The sequence below is a fragment of the Bos mutus genome, chromosome X (genome assembly GCF_027580195.1).
Source record: "Bos mutus isolate GX-2022 chromosome X, NWIPB_WYAK_1.1, whole genome shotgun sequence".
In the NCBI taxonomy this organism is placed as follows: domain Eukaryota; kingdom Metazoa; phylum Chordata; class Mammalia; order Artiodactyla; family Bovidae; genus Bos; species Bos mutus.
Genome location: NC_091646.1, coordinates 51,407,673 through 51,428,062, shown reverse-complemented (window position 1 = coordinate 51,428,062; position 20,390 = coordinate 51,407,673). Strand labels below are relative to the sequence as shown.

General features: G+C 40.7%; 2 protein-coding genes across 2 annotated transcripts in view; one reads left to right on the top strand and one right to left on the bottom strand.

Annotated features, from left to right (window-relative positions):
* TRPC5 (transient receptor potential cation channel subfamily C member 5) overlaps positions 1-20,390 on the top strand; it is a 348,936-nt gene that overhangs the window by 198,780 nt on the left and 129,766 nt on the right. The window contains exon 3 of the mRNA XM_005903665.2: positions 4,365-4,886. Coding sequence (XP_005903727.2) covers positions 4,365-4,886 — 522 coding nt within the window. The remainder of the gene's footprint in view (positions 1-4,364; positions 4,887-20,390) is intronic.
* Positions 15,691-16,023, bottom strand: TRPC5OS (TRPC5 opposite strand). Its single transcript, XM_005903666.1, has one exon. The coding sequence runs from the start codon at positions 16,021-16,023 to the stop codon at positions 15,691-15,693; it is 333 nt and encodes a 110-aa protein (XP_005903728.1).

The following is a 20,390-nucleotide window of genomic DNA, read 5'->3' as shown; positions in this document are numbered from 1 at the left end:
ACATATAGGAAATATAGACAAATATAAGCCCACCTCAGAAGAGTGCTATCTTGGATGTAACCTAGTGCCCACAACATCTGGGTGGTCAATGAGGGATGGGATCAAGTTAAGGGGAAGATCTATGGAAGAAGTCAGGGCTTACAATGGCCCTTCACTGGCAGAGAAGTGGGGATCCACACAGGGGATCCCTCAAGGATATACATACAGAGAGCAACGAATGAGGTGGGTGTGGCAATCTGGGAATGATAGGGCTGACTGGAGGAGAAAAGGCAATCTTGGTAGGAGGACATGGTTAGCCACTGAAGACCAGTTCCTTTTGAAAAACTTTACTCTCTGTTGTTTTGTACCCAGAAAGACAAATGGATAATCAGAGGCTCCTTGTTGAGCACCCAGTCAACGACAATGGATTCAGATGGCTCTGGAAAGCATGTCATACTCTAGGCATAGCAACCTTTCAGCTCCATGACACAAATGGGGCTAAGCATTATCCACAAGTACCATTCTGTGTCTTGGACACGTGTGTCAGCATTGACATAGAGGAGAAGGGAAAAGAGTTAGAAAAGAAAGAGCAAGGAAGTGGGTAGAGGGAGTGAACAGGAAGAACATCGTGAGAAGGAATAGACTCATACCTCCAGTCTAACCCAGGGAATTCTGTGCTGCCAGTCATCTTCCCTCCACCCCCCATCTCTAGCCTTGAGATCATGACAGAGATTAAGAAATGCCCCTGTGCACCAAGGAGGGACAGATTCTGGGTCTGAGCTCCTTTCTTCCCAGGCAGTCTATGATACATGGCTCACTTGTCATCTGGCCCAATTCTAGGCTTTATGCCAGTTGTTGTGTTTACATTCATTACTAGGCCCACTCAGACCTACTTCTGCCTTAGCCTGCAGGCTTATGTTAATTTCTGAGATTATTCTTTCCTGTGTCCAATTTACTTTATGAGTCAGTTGCTCACTTCCTGCTATCTTGTTGGTAGCTGCTCCCTCTAAATGTTTAACAATGTTTACTTGCTGCTCCATCCAAGCAATTGATGACCAATGTGCAGCCACTTCTCTACTATTCAAAGGCTGATGCAACCACCCCATGAAGGAAACAGATTCCTGGCAAACTTCTCCACCATTTTTCTCCCACTCCCAGGTTTCTGGCCATTGCCCTGTTTGGGAAAGCCTCATCCAAGGTGGGAAGGAGGCAAAGATGATGAAAATTACAACTCATCCTTTTGTCAGTTTGCCAGCAACCATGGGTTTCCAAAATTATTTTTAAGAGTCAAAAGAAACTAGCAATTAAAATAGTATTTGTCTATTCTATGAGAATCTCCATTATCCACATTCTTTTGTTCTCCACAGTTAAACTGAGTATTTGGAGCTTTGCTTTTAAAAAAAAATGTATTCAGATCAATATTTTACAGTCTCCTGGAATTTTATCCATGCTTTGCATCCTCAGAACCTCCACCCCTCCATGAAATGTTCTCAGACTATTCCAGTCCTCCTCATGATCTAGATCCAGATTCTACAACACTGAGACTCTTCTGTTGGGTGTAGCATATCCCAAAAGGCACATTTTCAAGTTGAAAGATTCTTTTTTTAATTCATTGATTTGGATCTGTACACTCACCCAGAAGTATATGATCATGAATACCCAAAGAACCCCATGCCTTTCACCTATAGCTGCTATTTACACCAAGCCTCACATAATGGACATACCAATTTTATCAGATCTCTTTTTGCTATTGGTAACTCATCCTTCAGATGGTAAAGAATCTGCCTGCAATGTAGGAGGCCCAGGTTCAATCCCTGGGTTGGGAAAATGCCCTGGAGAAGGGAATGGCAACCCACTCCAGTATTCTTGCCTGAAAAATTCCATGGACAGAGGAGCCTGGAGGGCTACAGTCCATGGGGTAGCAAAGAATCAGACACGACTGAGCGGCTTTCAGTTTCATCCCATCCCTCCAGCCTAGAGGTCCTCATTTACAGAGTAATTCTCCTGATAATAACAGATTCTCTCTATTTTGCTGGGGTCTACAGGAAGCTGGAGGATTACTGTCTGGCCTTGGTCTTTGTCCACTCAAGTTACAAAGTCAGGGTCACAGTTTGGGAATGTCTTCTCTTCAGCCCCCAGGGCTTGATTTAGTGACATAATCTTTAAGATCACTGGTTGTCTTTAACCTTTCAAACAAATATTTCTGCAGTCTCTACTGCTCATTTGGAATGAACACATACTCCTACTTACCAATATATGTAAGTCTGATCTACCTAACCAAGTTCCAAGAAAAATGTCCTTCACTTCTCTGTGCATGCATGTGCCGGGGTCCAGCCCCGGTGGATCCAGGGAATTCGAAGCAGGGACGGCGTCGGTGAACTGGATACAATAGCTTTAATTAATATTAATCAGAGATATAAAGAGTAATAGAATAAGGATAGCTCAGCAGGAATATTCAGTGGAGAAAAGAGGCTGAATAACTTGGTTTACGTGGAAAGCTAATAAAATTCCAAGGCAAGGAATTTACGTCACCTACGTAGGCCACAGGTGTCCTCCCATTCTCCTGAAGGAGAGGAGACACTAAGACTTCCCTTGTCAGATCTTAGAAGCCCAGGCATAATTAGTAAGCTTGATGAGCCTCCACGCTCCAGATGGGAATTCAGCCAGAAGGTGAGAGAAAGAACGACATGGGGAGACCAAGTTTCAGTGAACAAGGCCCGCACTTTATTTTCTAAAGTAGTTTTTATACCTTAAGTTGTGCATAGAGTATAATTGGGGAGGGGGTAGAGTCAGCAGTAAGCCAGGCTTTCTTCCTGCAAACTTATCATATGCAAAATTTAGGTGATTTACATCATCTTCTGGCCAAGAGGCCTGTTAACATTTTATGACCCTTTCTTCAGAAAACTTATTTTTCTCTAAAGGTGATTATTCTAAAGTCAGGCACCACCCTCCGAAAGCATTAGATAAAGTTGTATTCCTATAGGGCAAAGGTGTGGTGGGCTATAACAAGAAAAAGAATTAACTCAAGGGTCCAAGGTTACAAACATTAAAGCTACTACTTACATTTATATACACTAATTATATTAATCAATACACTGCCAGGGACACAGTAGGTAAGGGATATGGAAATTTAGCAGCAAACATTGGCCCAACAAGTGAAAAACCCTTCACCAATACAATTTCTAATCAATCTTTTACCTGTTCAAAGAAATCTGTATTTAGACAGTTTAGAACATCTCAATACCTCTCACGGCTGGGAGGCTGTGAACAATCACATGTGGCCGGAAGAACCTGTTCAGGCAGGCTAGAGGACTTCCAAAGGAGTTTGTAGGTTGAAACACTCTTGTCACACCCAGGAACTTTATCAACTGGAGCTGTAAGTTAACTTTTTCAGAGAGAGGTGGTGGGGGACAGCCTCCTATAAAGTCAGAGGTGTAGGTGAGAGCACAAAGCAGTAAAGTAGGCAGACTCTGGTTTTGGGGGTAGGTGCTCAAAGATTTCCAGGGGGACTCCTGAGGCTCGGTCCCACCTTTGCATATGCTGGGCCTCCTTCCTCATGACCTTTGCCACGGGCAGAGTTCCTCACGATGGCTCCCGGCATGCATGTGTATGCTAAATCACATCAGTCATGTCAGACTCTTTGTGACTCCATGGACTGTAGCCCACCAGGCTCCTCTGTCCATGAGATTCTCCAGGCAAGAATATTGGAGTGTGTTGCCATGCCCTCCTCCATGGGATCTTCCCAACCCAGGAATCGAACCCACGTCTCTTACATCTCCTGCACTGGCAGGTGGCTTCTTTACCACTAGTGCCACCTGGGAAGCCCCACATCTCTCATTGTGCCTAAGACAGAACTGGCATATTTTAAGAGCCATATTGTCTGAGGTTGAACCCTGGCTCTGCATGTAAAGCTGAATAACCTTCTTTAAACTCTGTGTGCCTCAAATTCTTCATTTGGGGAGAATATTTACCTTATAAGGTCGTTGTGGGGGTTAAATGAGTAAATATATCCAAAGTATGCCTGGCATGTGTGTGTGTGTTAGTCACTCAGTTGTGTCCAACTCTTTGTGATGCTATGGACTGTAGCCCGCCAAGCTCATCTGTCTGTAGAATTCTATAGACAAGAATACTGGAGTGGGTTGCCATTCCCTTCTCCTGGGGATCTTCTAGCCCAGGGATCAAACCCAGGTCTCCTGCATTACAGGCAGATTCTTTACCATCTGAGCCACCAGGTAAGGATTTTACAACTAGCTATTATAAGAAGAACTGTCCGAAAAACTGGTGACCCCAGTTCCTGAATCATTAACATTTGATGGGCTCTGTGCTCCAAGCCTTAATCTTACGCTATTATGTTTGTTTGTTTGTTTTCATTTTCATGTACCTAGGTCCCCACTCTTATGATGGACACTCAGTTCTCTGAGTTCACACCGGACATTACTCCCATCATGCTGGCTGCCCACACCAACAACTACGAGATCATCAAACTGCTCGTCCAAAAACGGGTCACTATTCCCCGGCCCCACCAGATCCGCTGCAACTGTGTGGAGTGTGTGTCCAGTTCAGAGGTAGACAGCCTGCGCCACTCCCGCTCCCGACTGAACATCTATAAAGCCCTGGCAAGTCCCTCACTCATCGCCTTATCAAGTGAGGATCCCATCCTAACTGCCTTCCGCCTGGGCTGGGAGCTCAAGGAGCTTAGCAAGGTGGAGAATGAGTTCAAGGCTGAGTACGAGGAGCTCTCCCAGCAGTGCAAGCTCTTTGCCAAAGACCTGCTGGACCAGGCTCGGAGCTCCCGGGAACTGGAGATCATCCTCAACCATCGAGATGACCACAGTGAAGAGCTTGACCCTCAAAAGTACCATGATCTAGCCAAGCTGAAGGTGGCCATCAAATATCACCAGAAAGAGGTAAGCTGAGCTCTTCTCTGCTTTTGAAGAAGCTTAAGTCCTCCAGAGTTCAGAGTGGCAGAGCAAGAATAAGCATTGTCCTATAGCTTTGCTCTCCACCAAACAAACAGTTAGACAGGCTTCAAAAACAATGAGGTCCGTATTTATCCAAGACACATACAACCTCTGAGTATTTTCTTTATGGACAGATAATTAGGGGAAAATCTGATTCTATGATGGGAAAGCATTCATTCATTCAACAAAAGCTTATTCAGCACTGTTTTAGGGGTTCAGGATACATAAAACAAGCACAACCCTACCTTCATGGAACTTACAAGCTAGCAGTAGACAGTACATAAATGATCATGTTGGTGAATATATAATTACAAACTAACATAAGGGCTCTGAGGAAGAACTTCTGAGAACACACAGAAAGGACCCTACCCTATATACTGGGACCAGGGCAACAGTCATCACAGAGGGCTCACTGTCTGCCTGCTGGTAGTTGTTAACAGAACTAAGTCCTTGGCAGCCCTTTGGCAAGAAAACTGAGATCCACATTTGAAAGATGGAGTCACACTCAGGGTGTGTGGTTCTACAAAAGGCTGAGTACCATCTTTGATGGTGTGACTTCCAAACTGTTAGGGTTGACCTCTTTGAGGTAGGTCAGGTCAAGCAGATCACATCAAGAGAGGCTTTACTTTCCAGCTTGGCCACATTCACAGTCAAGCCAGTGCAGTTCTTTGCCATCTTATCAAACAATTTGGGGAAGACTTCTAGCAGGCTTCATTTAGCTCTTTAAGGAGGAAGCATGGTAGAAAGAGCAGCGACTGTGTAACCAGAACAGCCGGGGATGGAGTGGCCTTCAGCTCTATGACCTGAAGAAACTCTTTCAAATTTGAGGACTTTAGTTTTCTCATAAAATGGATGTGACAATTGTTCCTCCATTTCACAGGGCTGTTATGAAAATAAATCTACTTTAATGTCCAGTTCTCTCTCTCTTCCAGTGGTTCCTGGAGTCAGATTCAATTGGGTTGAACCAAGAAGTGCTTATCTGAAGGGCAGTGAGTAGAGCCATCCCTTCATGGGTCCAGGCTCTGAGGCAAATTACATGTGTGCTCACTTGGTCCCTTTCTCTCAGACAAGAAAAAAAGACACTCTCCCTCTGGAATGAGGCAGACATGAGTACCGGGGTGATCTTGAAGGGTACAAGATATGACAAAAGAGCAACATGGGAGATTGAAAGGGCTTCACTGGGTGGGACAGTAAATGGATAGACCCACCCCTGAGTCTCCTTATCCTGTTTTTGCAATTACTTGCTTTAAGTTATTTAATTAAGCCTGAAGTGACTCAACCTCACTGTTCTCTTCTGAAAAATAGGATAATAGATTACTTACCTCCTTAGAGAAATATAAAGTTTAAGTAAAATAAGACAGCTAATGTACTCATGCATAGTACAAAATTCAGTATATATTAGGTATTCAATAAATATTATTATTAATTTTCATTGTTACACACTGTGTACCCATGGTATATGATCTGATTCTATGTACTAAAATTGTAGGTAATAGATATAGTAATGGTCATCCTCTCCCTTACCCCTCCCTCTCATTGCCCTACTATTGATATGTAATAGCAGTTGTCTGCTGTAAGGTCAAATTGACTTTTCTTCACTTTTATATATGTATTTCCATTAATGATGTACATTATGGTTTCAGTGTAGTTTTCACTTTACATAAATTGTTATAATACTTTAAGAAGAAAAACCACAAGTACTTTTAGAGTATGAATTGCTTCCAGATGGCAAAATGGATGGATAGTGGGAATAGAAGTGTTAAAACAAGATATTACAGAATATACCTAAAGTTTGCACTCCTTACCTCACTAGATAGCAGATAAACTTCATAATTTTAGGCCCTCATACGCCCGAAAATTGACAAAGCATTTTAAGTTTCATTAAAATATTTTATCAATTTTGTATTAGTAGATCATCTCCCAACTATTTTATCACTTGATCCATTCTGCTCATATAACTATCTTCATTTTCCAATTTTAGTTACTGCTCCATTTGGAAACCACTGTGATGACTTCCTCATTCTCCTGGGGATCTTCTTAGCATATGCCCATGGTATCACCCTTGGGTTCTACATTCACTGTCCTCCAGTCCTTATTAACCTTCTTATCATTTTTTCCCTTATATTTTAGCCCTTTCTCTTTTCTAAAACTTTGTCCCCTATATCCCTTATTTCATAATTTCTCTTATTACTATTAAATTATTACAGAATACCTCCATGTTTCTATACATTCATATGATATATTTCTCAACTATCCTTATACCAACCTGAATACTTCTTTTTGCTCTCTCAGTTAAGCATCAGAGACCCCAAAATTGGTCTCAGGGTCTACTTGCTATGTACATTAAAGTAGAAAGTATCATTTGTTTACTTGTGGTAAAATATTCATAACATGAAATTTACCACTTTAACCAATTTTTAAGTTTACAGTTCAGTGACATTAAGTAGATTCAGGTTCTTGTGCAATCATGACCATTACAAGTCATTTTTTGAAGATGGAAAACTTTAGAGGTGTTTACTTTTTCTTTCAATAGTGAGCCCATGCAGAGTTTCATATTTTGCAGACCACATTAGTTTTCATCCATAACACTGGCAAAGTAGCATCTTTTAGCTATTAAAATTATGGATATTCAGCAGTAATACAAAGGTAATCCAAAAAGCACTGCATTTTTGCAAAGATAAACAATTTTAGGTCTGGTGATACTCTCTCATCATTGTGAATCAAATCAGTGAGAACTTTGGAATTTGATAGACTGAACTATATCAGTCAGAGCACATCAAACCCCAATTCCAGGTTTGTGGCAAATAAAGCAAGGATAGTGAGTGACTCTCAACTTCAATGTCAATGATATCATGAAAAATATACCCTCATAGAGTCATATAAACTCAAATATGGCCCAAAATTTAGTCCCATGGCCAGAGACTTCAGAATTTAGAATTTATATATTTAGCTCCACATTTTCAAAGGTAAGTTATCTTAACAATGATCATAGGTAAGTTTTACTTTAGTTTCTTTTCAAAGTTACAAAAGCAGGGTAAGCTTGAGAATTCAGATATATCTTAAGGTTTACACTCTAAAGACACTATCTTAAGGTTTGCACTCTAAAGACACTGCTTCCAGAATGTAAAACATGATTTATACTCATCAAAATCTAGAAACCTCTTCTGAGTTGTGATTTCCACTAAACAACTCTATAATCCTTCCCAATCTGTGAAATAAAGTTTCTTTTTTTTTTCTTAATCTGCAGTTCCATTGAGCCTCAAGTGAGTATAGTCTCTAATTGTTTTCTATTCAAATCCAATGTCTAGTTTAAGACTGTATACTCTCACCTTGAACAAATCAGCAATGACTTTATTTCTGGGGTGTTTTTATAATTTCAAGTTTAGTGTGTTTGGAAGGAACACAGACCTGGTGAGCTAGTAATAATTCAGGTGTCAGTGAGCACTTCATTCTTAAAAGCTCTTGATCTAAGGAAGACGGAGAAGGCAATGGCAACCCACTCCAGTACTCTTGCCTGGAAAATCCATGGACAGAGGAGTCTGGTAGGCTGCAGTCCATGGGGTCACGAGGAGTTGGACACTTACTGAGCGACTTCACTTTCACTTTCCACTTTCATGCGTTGGAGAAGGAAATGGCAACTCACTCCAGTGTTCTTGCCTGGAGAATCCCAGGGATGGCAGAGCCTGGTGGGCTGCCGTCTATGGGTCTCACAGAGTCGGACACAACTGAAGAGACTTAGCAGCAGCAGCAGCAGCAGTCATTACAAAAGTGAAACATACAGTGCTTAGGCCACAAGCATAAAAAAGTCATTGTCTTGATAATTTATCACATTATACAATACACTTGATCACCAATTTTCATCATACAAATTCTCCTTATGCAGAATGTGATAGACATAAGTAAATGAATATAAACTTTACCCTTCTATTATATCTATAGCAAATGAATTCAGCTTTTCTAGGTTGTATAAAATTCCTCAAATTCCTTAGAGGCATATATTTATATATGCTTACTCATCAAGAAGAAAAATACATTCATATCTAAGTGAGTCACCCTCCAGGGTCTGATGGGACACATTCAATTTGAGAGTTGCATTTTGCAAGCCCCTAAACAAATGGACATTTTTTTAAAGGCCAGTTTTTCCAGATGACCTTGAGGCTCTGAAGAAGGCTAGACAAGAATTATCTCCCAGGACCATAATTGTTCAAAGGAGAAACAACCTCTAGATGGGAATGGGACAACTGAGCTAAAAGAGAAATTTTGTCTTCTTTTCCATACTTGATTCCATGCTTGATTCCAGTTGGACCATGGGGAGTCTATCTTTAAGAACAGGTAGGTCACTTCTCAGTCTCTATACTCAAGAGTAGGAAAAAGCAGATCTACCACTTCTCCACTTTATAGTGTCATGCCTGCTGACACATTGTTCAGTCTTCTTTCAAAGCATGCTGTGATTCCAAGAGGGCAGAAATTCCCAGTATTAATGGAAATTTTCTCAACACGTGTATGTACTATAAGGTAGTAGTATCAGAGACTTATACACCAGGAAAAAGTACCCAAAGATAAGCCTGCTCACATCAAAACTTTCAAACAGAAAATATGTCTCTATGTCTCTTAAACCTGGAGCCAAAAAGCTTTATTCAAAAAAAAAATTTTTTTTTCCTCTATAAAATGAGCTGCAACACAACTGATTTTCCAAAACTGGAAGTTAGGAGTTGCCAACAGTAAAAATTGAGAAGATAATGGTTTTAAGAAAGGCCAGTTTCCCCAAGTTTAACTAAGAATAAAACTATTTAAAAATGATTAGTATTACCAGAATTTATCATCTAGAGACATGTGTATTCATGTGTTTTAAACAACACCTTTTGTTAATGGTATCTTTGATTAAAGGAATCTGAAACACTGAAGTTGTTTTTCCTGTGACTGCCTGATCTACTTTATATGAATACTTATGTTAAACTAAAAATACTTCTGGAGAAGCTTTCAGCATTTTACTAGGGTCATTAAGATGGAACTGTGACAAGGGGTAAAGAGTTTAACGGTTTTCCTTACCTTGCTAAAATGCAGTTTCATTCCTCAGGGGTATAAATGGAGATCACCTTCAAAGACTACTACCCTCAAGAGATTTGACCCTTGAGACCAACAGTTGTATCTGTCAATACAAATAACTCTCAAGTAGTGTCAGGAACTAGAGGTTTTTTTTCTTTTTGGACAATTTTGTTGGTTGGTTGGTTGGTTGGTTTGTGAGCTAAGGGTTATACTGTTAGGAGAAAAACAAGTTTTAAATGTGATCTGAAGGGATGTGCTTTCTTAGTCACTCAGTCATGTCCGACTCTTTGTGACCCTATGGACTGTAGCCTGCCAGGCTCCTCTGTCCATGGCGATTCTCCAGGCAAGAATACTGGAGTGGGTTGCCATGCCCTCCTCCAGGGCACCTGGAGGGATAGGAGCCTTGAGAAAATAAGAAGTATACCCTAGAGAAAATGGCTAAATATCTCTAGTGTGTTAAGATATGATTGTCCATACAAGAATACAATAGCCAGCTTTGATGTAAAAAATGAATCTAGTTGGATAGTAGTGGGTTAAAAATGCACAGAGTTACATAACTCCCTTGGGAACAAAATCTTAGCCTTAAATGGCACATAATTCACTATTTCTTGAAAGGCTGCTTTTTCATTGTTGTTTTTTTTTTCTCCCTCATTACTATTCCTAGCAGCACTGAGTAGACTCCCAAGAAGAATTTAATTTGGTGAAGAAAATGCTAAAAATAATGAAACAAAAACTTATTCCAACTATAAGTGTATTTACTGATATCCAGTGAAATGAGATGCAGAAGGCAATGGCACCCCACTCCAGTACTCTTGCCTGGAAAGTCCCGTGGATGGAGGAGCCTGGTAGGCTGCAGTCCATGGGGTCGCTAAGAGTCGGGCATGACTGAGAGACTTCACTTTCACTTTTCACTTTCATGCATTGGAGAAGGAAATAGCAACCCACTCCAGTACTCTTGCCTGGAGAATCCCAGGGATAGGGGAGCCTGGTGGGCTGACGTCTATGGGGTCACACAGTCGGACACGACTGAAGCGACTTAGCTGCAGCAGCAATGAAATGAGAAAGCTCTAATCTCTTTGAAAATGAATGTAAAACTACTGGATAATATTTACGTGTCACATAGACTTGTAGGTATTTTCATATTGACATTTTGTAACTCTTCCTAAAAAGTCCTGATTTCATACACTCTTTCCCATTGTCAGATATATCAACCAAAAGCTTTGAAAAATGTATCATTTTATGTGTTCCTTATCATCATTGAAAGTAGGCAGAAAAGTTATTACAACTATCATTTCACAAACAAGAATGGAGTATATTTCAGAGATTTGTTGAGGACTATCTATCTGACAAAGCCACCATAAACAGCTGCATGCATGCTAAGCTGCTTCAGTTGTGTCCAACTCTGCAACACTATGAACTGTACCCCACCAGGCTCCTCTGTCCATGTGATTCTCCAGGCAAAACTGCTGAAGCAGGTTGCAATTTCCTTCTCCAGGGAATCTTCCTGACCTAGGGACTGAACCTGTATCTCTCGTGTCTCCTGCATTTCCATGCAGGTTCTTTACCACTAGCACCACCTGGAAAGCCCAAAGAGCTGCATAACTGTTGACAACTTGTTACTTTAATTCTCTCTCCTAAAAATATCTTCCCTAGTAGTTCTTATTCTTAAGTATGTTCTTATTTCTTACTCTTATTTCTTATCACTATTAACTTTAATTCTAATTCTGCCCCATAAGAGCAAACATACTTAATACAACAATCCATTGCTTGGAGCAGGGTTGAAAACAAAGTGAGTCGCTCAGTTATGTCCAACTCTTTGTGACCCCATGGAGCCTGCCAGGTTCCTCTGTTCATGGAATTCTCCAGACTAGAATACTGGAGTGGGTAGCCATTGCCTCCCTCCAAGGGATCTTCCCAACACAGGGATTCAACTCAGGTCTCTCATATTGCGTGCTGATTCTTTACCATCTTGAGCCACCAGGGAAGCCCACACCTTAACACATACAATCACACAATCAAAGCAAACATTGCAATGTATTTTTATCTAATCTTGAGGTGCCATTGTGGTATAATCTTTCCAGGTGACTCATGTAGCCAGGAGGCTAGACAGTTCCACACATTACAAGGTTGTAGCAGCTCCTTGTTTGACACTTAAGGACCATGTTTGACTATTGTTTTATAGGGTGGTTCAAGCTTTATCTTGTTTCAATGTCTGGAGTAGTCTCATAGATTTCGCTTGATATATTTTGATGACTTGCCTGAGTAAGTATGCTTGATTTTGTTCTTTCATTACAACTAACAATTTTAACAGGCTCACACTAATCTGCTGTGGAATCGTCATAAAGTTCATATTCCAAAGTTCTACTTGGAAGAATAGCTACCCTTCAGTATTGATCATACTTGAGGAGCACCAGATCTTTCCATTTATAGTTAAATTGCTCACCAAATAAAATTCATAGCAGATTGATGGTCTCTCCTTGGATATGTTTTCTGATCTTGTGCAAGTATTCATGCCTTGAGATTTACTGTGACACAAAATTATAGCCCAATTTCCTAAAGTCCAAATTTCTAGTGGAGAGTGTATATCTTCCCTGACTGTTTCTAAGTCTTTAATTAAAGCATAGATTCTATCTTTTAACTTCTATTCAATTCCTCTGTTATTCTTCTTCTTGGTTCCTACATATATATTTCAACTCTTATCACTAATTTTTCCTTATAAAACTGCTCTTATTGGAATGGTGGGGATAAATGGTTACTTCTTGCTTTCCCACTGTTCTATTTAGGTTACTGTGGCAGAGTTCCATTGTATTGCATCTATTATTTACCATGTTGGACACAGTGTATAGAGTCACTTACCCTGGGCAAGTAAGGCTCAGTTTGTCTAGTTATTGCAACAGGAAAGCCCCTCAGTCTGCTGTCTGATATGGTTTGTAATTATCCACAGTAGTTGCTTGTAATATAACTTTTATTTCTCCTCTTTGTGTCTTTTATCACCCCTCTAAGTCTCCTGGATCCTCATTTATTCTATAAATCTTTCCACATAGCAGTCTACTGTGAAACTTTCTCATATTGTTATATTTCATTAGCTCCCTAGTTCTTCTGATTTTCAAAATAGACTCTAAAAAAATACAACAAGCTTGTGGATATTTAAAAAAAACTAAGTGAACTCACAAATATAGAATGGTTACCAGTGGGGAGACAGGGGGAAGGAGGGGCAAGATAGGGGCAGAGGAGTAAGATGTACAAACTATTAGGTATAAGATAAGCTACAAGCGTATATTGTACAACATGAGGAATATAGCCAATATTTTATAATAACTATAAGATGGTGTGTGTGTGTGTGTGTGTTCAGTCACTCAGTCATATCCAACTCTTTACGACCCCATGAACTGTAGCCCACCAGGCTCCTTTTTCCATGGAATTTCCCAGGCAAGAATACTGGAGCAGGTTGCCATTTCTTACTCTAAAGGATCTTCCTGACCCAGGGATCAAACCCAGGTCTCCTGCACTGGCAGGCAGGTTCTTTACCATGGCACTACCTAGGATACCATAAATGGAGTATAACTTTTAAAAATTGGGAATCACTATACTGTATAAGTACAAGCTGGAATTAAGATTGCTGGGAGAAATATCAATAACCTCAGATATGCAGATGACACCACCCTTATGGCAGAAAGTGAAGAGGAACTAAAAAGCCTCTTGATGAAAATGAAAGAGGAGAGTGAAAAAGTTGGCTTAAAGCTCAACATTCAGAAAATGAAGATCATGGCATCTGGTCCCATCACTTCATGGGAAATAGATGGGAAAACAGTGGAAACAGTGTCAGAGTTTATTTTTTGGGGGCTCCAAAATCACTGCAGATGGTGATTGCAGCCATGAAATTAAAAGACGCTTACTCCTTGGAAGGAAAGTTATGACCAACCTTGATAGCATATTCAAAAGCAGAGACATTACTTTGCCAACAGAAGTCCATCTAGTAAAGGCTATGGTTTTTCCTGTGGTCATGTATGGATGTGAGAGTTGGACTGTGAAGAAGGCTGAGTGCCGAAGAATTGATGCTTTTGAACTGTGGTGTTGGAGAAGACTCTGAGAGTTCCTTGGACTGCAAGGAGATCCAACCAGTCCATTCTGAAGGAGATCAGTCCTGGGATTTCTTTGGAAGGAATGATGCTAAAGCTGAAACTCCAGTACTTTGGCCACCTCATGCAAAGAGTTGACTCATTGGAAAAGACTCTGATGCTGGGAGGGATTGGGGGCAGGAGGAGAAGGGGACGACAGAGGATGAGATGGCTGGATGGCATCACTGAGAACTCGATGGACGTGCGTTTGAGTGAACTCCGGAAGTTGGTGATGGACAGGGAGGCCTGGCATGCTGCAATTCATGGGTTCGCAAAGATTTGGACATGACTGAGTGACTGAACTGAACTGAAGTGTACATTTTGTTTCAGTTTCTTATTGCTCCCATTTCTCAGTAAAGATTTCCATGTCAAAGTTGTAGCAGTTTCCCTTATAATAAGTCTATCAGCTATTCATTATAAATGCAGTTATATCCAAGAAAGTATACTTTATCTGCTTCTACTTACGGACCATCATCTCTAAGCCTATGCCATAAGCATTTGACTTTTCCATAGGTGAACACTCCTCTTTAGGCCTTTATCCAGCCCTTTTAGTACTAGTACTTCTCTCTCGTTATTTGGTGTAACTTGACATTTCCATTTGAGGAACAATTTACAGAGTAGTTGTGATATGGGTCAGCATTTGAGGGAACAGTCAGTACTGCATTGGAACTTCTTGGCCTCAGCTTTTTCAAAGGTGTCTTCCTGGCGAGAGTTATCTGTAAACTTTTCTGAAGTTTTATTCTCTGTTAGATAGCTGTTTTCTCAGACTTTTTTCTCCCAGGCTGGTATAGCATCCTTTAGCTAACACTTTCTTTCTGAATGGCCTAGTAAGTAGTTATATTTTTTCAAGTAAAAGTGCCACAATACTGGGCTTCCCTGATAGCTCAGTTGGTAAAGAATCCACCTGCAATGTAGGAGACCCTGGCTCGATCCCTGGGTTGGGAAGATCCGCTGGAGAGGGGATAGACTACCCACTCCAGTATTCTTGGGCTTCCCTTGTGGCTCAGCTGGTAAAGAATCCCCCTGCAATGCAGATGACCTGGGTTCAATCCCTGAGTTGGGAAGAACCCCTAAAGAAGGGAACAGCTACCCACTCCAGTATTCTGACCTGGAGAATTCCATGGACTGGGGTCGCAAAGAGTCGGACACAACTGAGCGACTTTACTCACTCATTGTCTTGTTAGCGTGAATATATTCACTATAATGCCACCCTGGGGAATATTCCCCTTTTAGTTTCCATTCATTGTAGAAACTGGGTCCCAAGATGTGAGACAGTTCATCAGGTCTTCACTCTATTGTTAGATAAGGGGTTTCTTTTCTTTGTTGTTTTTTGCTCCTATTATCGGGAACCCAAGCAAGAGAACAAGAACAGGTAAAGACAGAGCCACATGCTAAAGTCAGAGCTTTTTACACAAATACGACCACCCTCTGCCAGAAGTAAATAAAATATTAATTTGTTCTATAAAAGATTAGTAATCAAACTGCAGAACTAGAAAAACTTTTATTGCTAACATTCAGAAAACTCTGAATATATTTAAAACAAAGAAATGAATAGTTCTCACATGTTGGTGGGGGTACATGAGGTCTTAGCCATTTCTCAACTCCTTGTTAACACTATCGAGTTGTTTTTCATATAATTCACCTATTTCTAACAGAGCTTGATCTACATCAAAGAGTAGGTCTTCATCTTCTCTTGGTGTCAGTATTGATTCTAAGTCTAGGAGATCAGCAAGGTCTGGTAGTGGAGCTTCCTCAGAAAGAAAAGCATCTACTTCTGGTTCTTCTGCTCCATCATTTTGCTCAATACAAGGAACTGGTTCTTGTGTAATAAACTGTAAAAGCTCTTCAGCTATTCGTATTAATTGGGCTATACAGTCAATAAGTCCATCAATAAGTACAGTGGCTGGTGTAGACGCCATGCCTCTCTGCATTCTTCAGTAAATAAAATATTACTAGAAGCTATAGTAAATGGGTTCTTGGTGACAATGTATCCTGTGAGGCTGGCAGTGGTTGGTTTGGTTGAGAAATGAGGCTGTTGATATGATTACAATGATGATCAAGTACAGAATGAGGCCAGTGGTCCTACAGTACTTTCTGATAAAGTTGGTGAACCTCCTGCAAAATTTATGTATGGTATTCTTGTCTGTATCGGTAGTGAACTGCTATTATAATGACAATCAGACAGATTGTCACAGCCAAGAGAAAACAGCAAAGCAGATCTAATAATAGAAAAGAGAAATATAAAGTTAGTATCCTTGAGTTTTTATCCATCATACAGGTTCTGGCTATAGGATAAGGTTGAAAGGGTGCCACTAGCTATTGTTCCTCCTTTTTGGATGGCTCTGCTACTCATAGTTCCCTTTCTACCTCTCATGGTTGTTACCGCTTCTTATGGGATATGAGAACAAAGTGAGCATAGGCAGTCTATCTATCTTTCTTGAACATCTCTATTGAGAAAGATACATATACTAAGCTTTTTAATTAATTGTGTTTTTATTAGTACTTTTTCTCTTATTGCCATTTATATCTGGTGCTGCTAAATTCCTTCTGTGTTTTTAATAATCCATTCATTAAAGTTTTTGATTGCCCCTGTAGTCTGGGGAATTTATGGCAAATTGAAGTCCCACATTCTCTTTTTCCAATTTTTGTATAACTTCTGTTATAAGATTTGTTCTTTGGTCATTTCCTATCACTGCCACTATTCCATATCTAGCTGTTATTTCTCCCAAATTTACCTAAAGCCAAGGTCATACTATTCTCATCTGTGTATCTTGTATACTCTACAAACCCTATTCCTAAGTTTATTTATACTTCTTCAAGGTAATATTCTTTGTTTAGAAATCTAGAGAACAGCCCAATATAATCTACAGTATATAATAAGGTAAGGTAAGGTAAGTGATAATCTACATATCACATTTGTCCTACTCTTTGTGACCCCATGGACTGTAGTCTGCCAGGCTCTTCTGTCCATGGAATATCCCAGGCCAGAATACTGGAGTGGGTAGCCATTCCCTTCTCCAGGGGATCTTCCCAATCCATGGCTCGAACCCAGGTCTCCTGCACTGCAGGCGGATTCTCTGCCATCTGAGCCACCAGGGAAGCCCTTACCAACCTCTGCTCCCCTTAAAAATGAGTTTGTTGAGGATGCAAGTTTTTAGTAATTTGACATAGTTCATATTGCTTACTCATTTGTTTGATTCACAGGGTTTTTTTACACTCTTTCTCTTCTACCTACTTAGAATGTTCATGTCCACATGCCCTGAGGTTTCACATGCCCAATCTGCAACTTTAAATTGAACTGACAAGGGGCCTGATTTGAGATTTGGAGTTCCCAAGACTAGAATTAGCTTTTTTTTTTTTTTTTTTTTTTTTTTTTTTTTAGGGGGAGGTGCAGTCAGATTGTCTCCTCTCTTATTCTAAGTAGATTATTCTGTCTTTCCATTCTGACGAGCTTGCACATGTCCTACATGAATTGATAAATTCTTTTCATTGATTTATTTTCATATCTCCCTTCACCAGATTGTTTTTCCTGCAGTAGAACAGTCTGTAATTTTCTATTAGAATATGTATCTCCAGTCCACAGCTGATCAGTATAGCTATGTACTTTTGGTCAGTTGTTTTCTTGGGCATATATACATATTAAATTTCTAGCCATCAGTCCTGCAAATTGGGCTGGTTTCCTCTCTCCAGCCTCAGTCAAGTTATTTTTCTAGTGGAGAATATTAGAAAGCAGCCATCCATGTCACTCTTTTACGATACTACCAAATCTGTCTTTGCCCTGTTACTAGCAGTTCTGACCACAGTGGAGCCCAGCAAGCCTCAGGCTTTACCCCAGCTACTTGAACTTCTAAGGCCTTCCTTTATTGAAGTAAAGCAAGTCATCAGCCAGATGGTCTGTGAATTTCACATGGAGCTTGCTGGTTTCCACAGTGCATGGTATGACCTACTCAAGTATATAGTATCTTCACCTAGCGTAAGTCCTATCAGAACCACACATTTTTTTAATCTAAAATCCTGATAGTAGCTATAGGGTTTTCCCTGATGATGACAGTCCTCACTGTGATACCCAGAAGACACGATTTTGGTTGGAGGCAACTTTCCATCTGAAGTAGGGGAGAATGGGTATTAGACATATGGCAGTTTAACTCACAAGAAATCTCTGCTTTGTGAAAGGAAATAATGGGAAAAATAATAAAAGGAATTTGGTATTAGTGTAAAGCATGAATCAGGTCATGAGAAGAAAGATACAAAAATAAAGTGTATTAAATACTACTAGACAGCCCCATCACATTTTTCAAAGGAAGCAATAACCTACTATGGTGCCCATAGCCCAAGGGCACAAGAGGGTAACAGGAACGTACTCACACAAAACCTATTTAATGTCTGGCTTCCTTTTCACCCAGTTTCTTTTCTCAGCTTCTTTACCTCCCCCTAGGACTCTTTTTAAATTAATGCTCTTAGCCAACACACCTCATTTAATCACCTATGTGTTTCATTCTATTTCATTCTCTCTGTATCGTCATCTTTCACTATTCCTTCACATCTTTTCTTCCATATCTCTTGAAACTGGTCAAAATTTAGAAACAAATTATAGTCAATTTATCAAATAGGTATTGTATTTATAGAGTTTTTTATGACACAATCTATATAAAAAGCAGAGAGGTAGAACATTTCATATGTTGCTATTTTATAAAGACAAATGAAAAGTGAAAGTGTCAGTCACTCAGTCATGTCTGACTCTGTGACCCCATGGGCTGTAGCCCACCACCCTCCTCTATCTATGGGATTCTCCAGGAGAATACTGGAGTGGGTTGCCCTGCCCTCCTCCAGGGGATCTTCACGACCCAGGGATCGAACCTACCTCTCTTATGTCTCCTGCACTGGCAGGCGGGTTCTTTACCACTAGCAGCACCTGGGAAGCCCCCTCCAGAAGAATACTGGAGTGAGTTGCCATTTCCTTCTCCAGGGGATCTTTTGAACCTAGGGATTGAATATGGCTCTCCCACATTTCAGGCAGACCCTACCAACTGAGCCACCAGGGAAGCCCTTTTATAAACTATCTGGGATTCTCCAGGCCAGAATACTGGAGTGGGTAGCCGTTCCTTTCTCCAGGGTATCTTCCCAACCCAGGGATCAAACCCGGGTCTCCCACATTGCAGGCTGGTTCTTTACCAACTAAGCCACCAGGGAAGCCCAAGAATACTGGAGTAGGTAGCCTATCCCTTCTCCAGTGGATCTTCCTGACCCAGGAATCAAACTGGGATCTGCATTGCAGGCAGATTCTTTACCAGCTGAGCTACCAGGGAAGCCCAAAGACAAATGAAGTTACCTATTATTTATGTAACCCTTGATTTATTTTTTCTATCTCATGGTTACCTTTGATGGGAAAAAATTTTGTGACCTAGCCATAACCCTGTTGACCACTATGTTAGCTAATTCACAATTTCTATATTCAAAGCATCTTGGAACCTAGGAGGTGGGGATGTGGGGAGGACAGGGAGGGTGTCGAGAAATTGCCAAATACTGCAGTGCTAAGAATAGTAACAACATGCTGCTGCTGTGTCGCTTCAGTCGTGTCCAACTCTGTGCGACCCCATAGACGGCAGCCCACCAGGCCTCCCGTCCCTGGGATTCTCCAGGCAAGAACACTGGAGTGGGTTGCCATTTCCTTCTCCAATGCATGAAAGTGAAAAGTGAAAGTGAAGTCGCTCAGTTGTGTCCGACTCTAGCGACCCCATGAACTGCAGCCTACCAGGCTCCTCCGTCCATGGGATTCTCTAGGCAAAAGTACTGGAGTGGGGTGCCATTGCCTTCTCCGAGTAACAGCATAGCATCAGCTTATTCCAGTTATGAAAATTTCTAAAGCAACCCCTGACCCTAAGGTGCTTGCCTAACAGTGTATTTTGGGTAGTTTGCACCTAGTCCCAACTCTTCATAAGGACCATCTTATCAGCTGTTACTTCTGCCTAGAATCCCATTCCCTTAGAAAAAAAATGGCTTCTTGTCATTCTGGTCTCAGCTTAAATATCATCTCTAATTTCTGACCCACCAACCTGAAAAATAGTCTTAACCATCCCTTTCTCATTATGCATACAGCACATTTTTATATTCCAGTGCCTATAATCATTTCATATTTTCTTGCTTATTCATTTCTTTTTCTGTTTTTCACCCCTTCCCACATTTAGACTAAAATGGAGTTCCATGAAATTAGGAAGTTTGACTCTTCTGTTTTCTGCAAATAGAAAGAGTGCCTGCCACATAGGTAACCAGTAAGTGTTGTTAAAGA

Excerpts from the sequence above, each read along its gene's own strand:
- TRPC5OS (XM_005903666.1), bottom strand. The coding sequence starts at position 16,023 with ATGGCGTCTACACCAGCCACTGTACTTATTGATGGACTTATTGACTGT.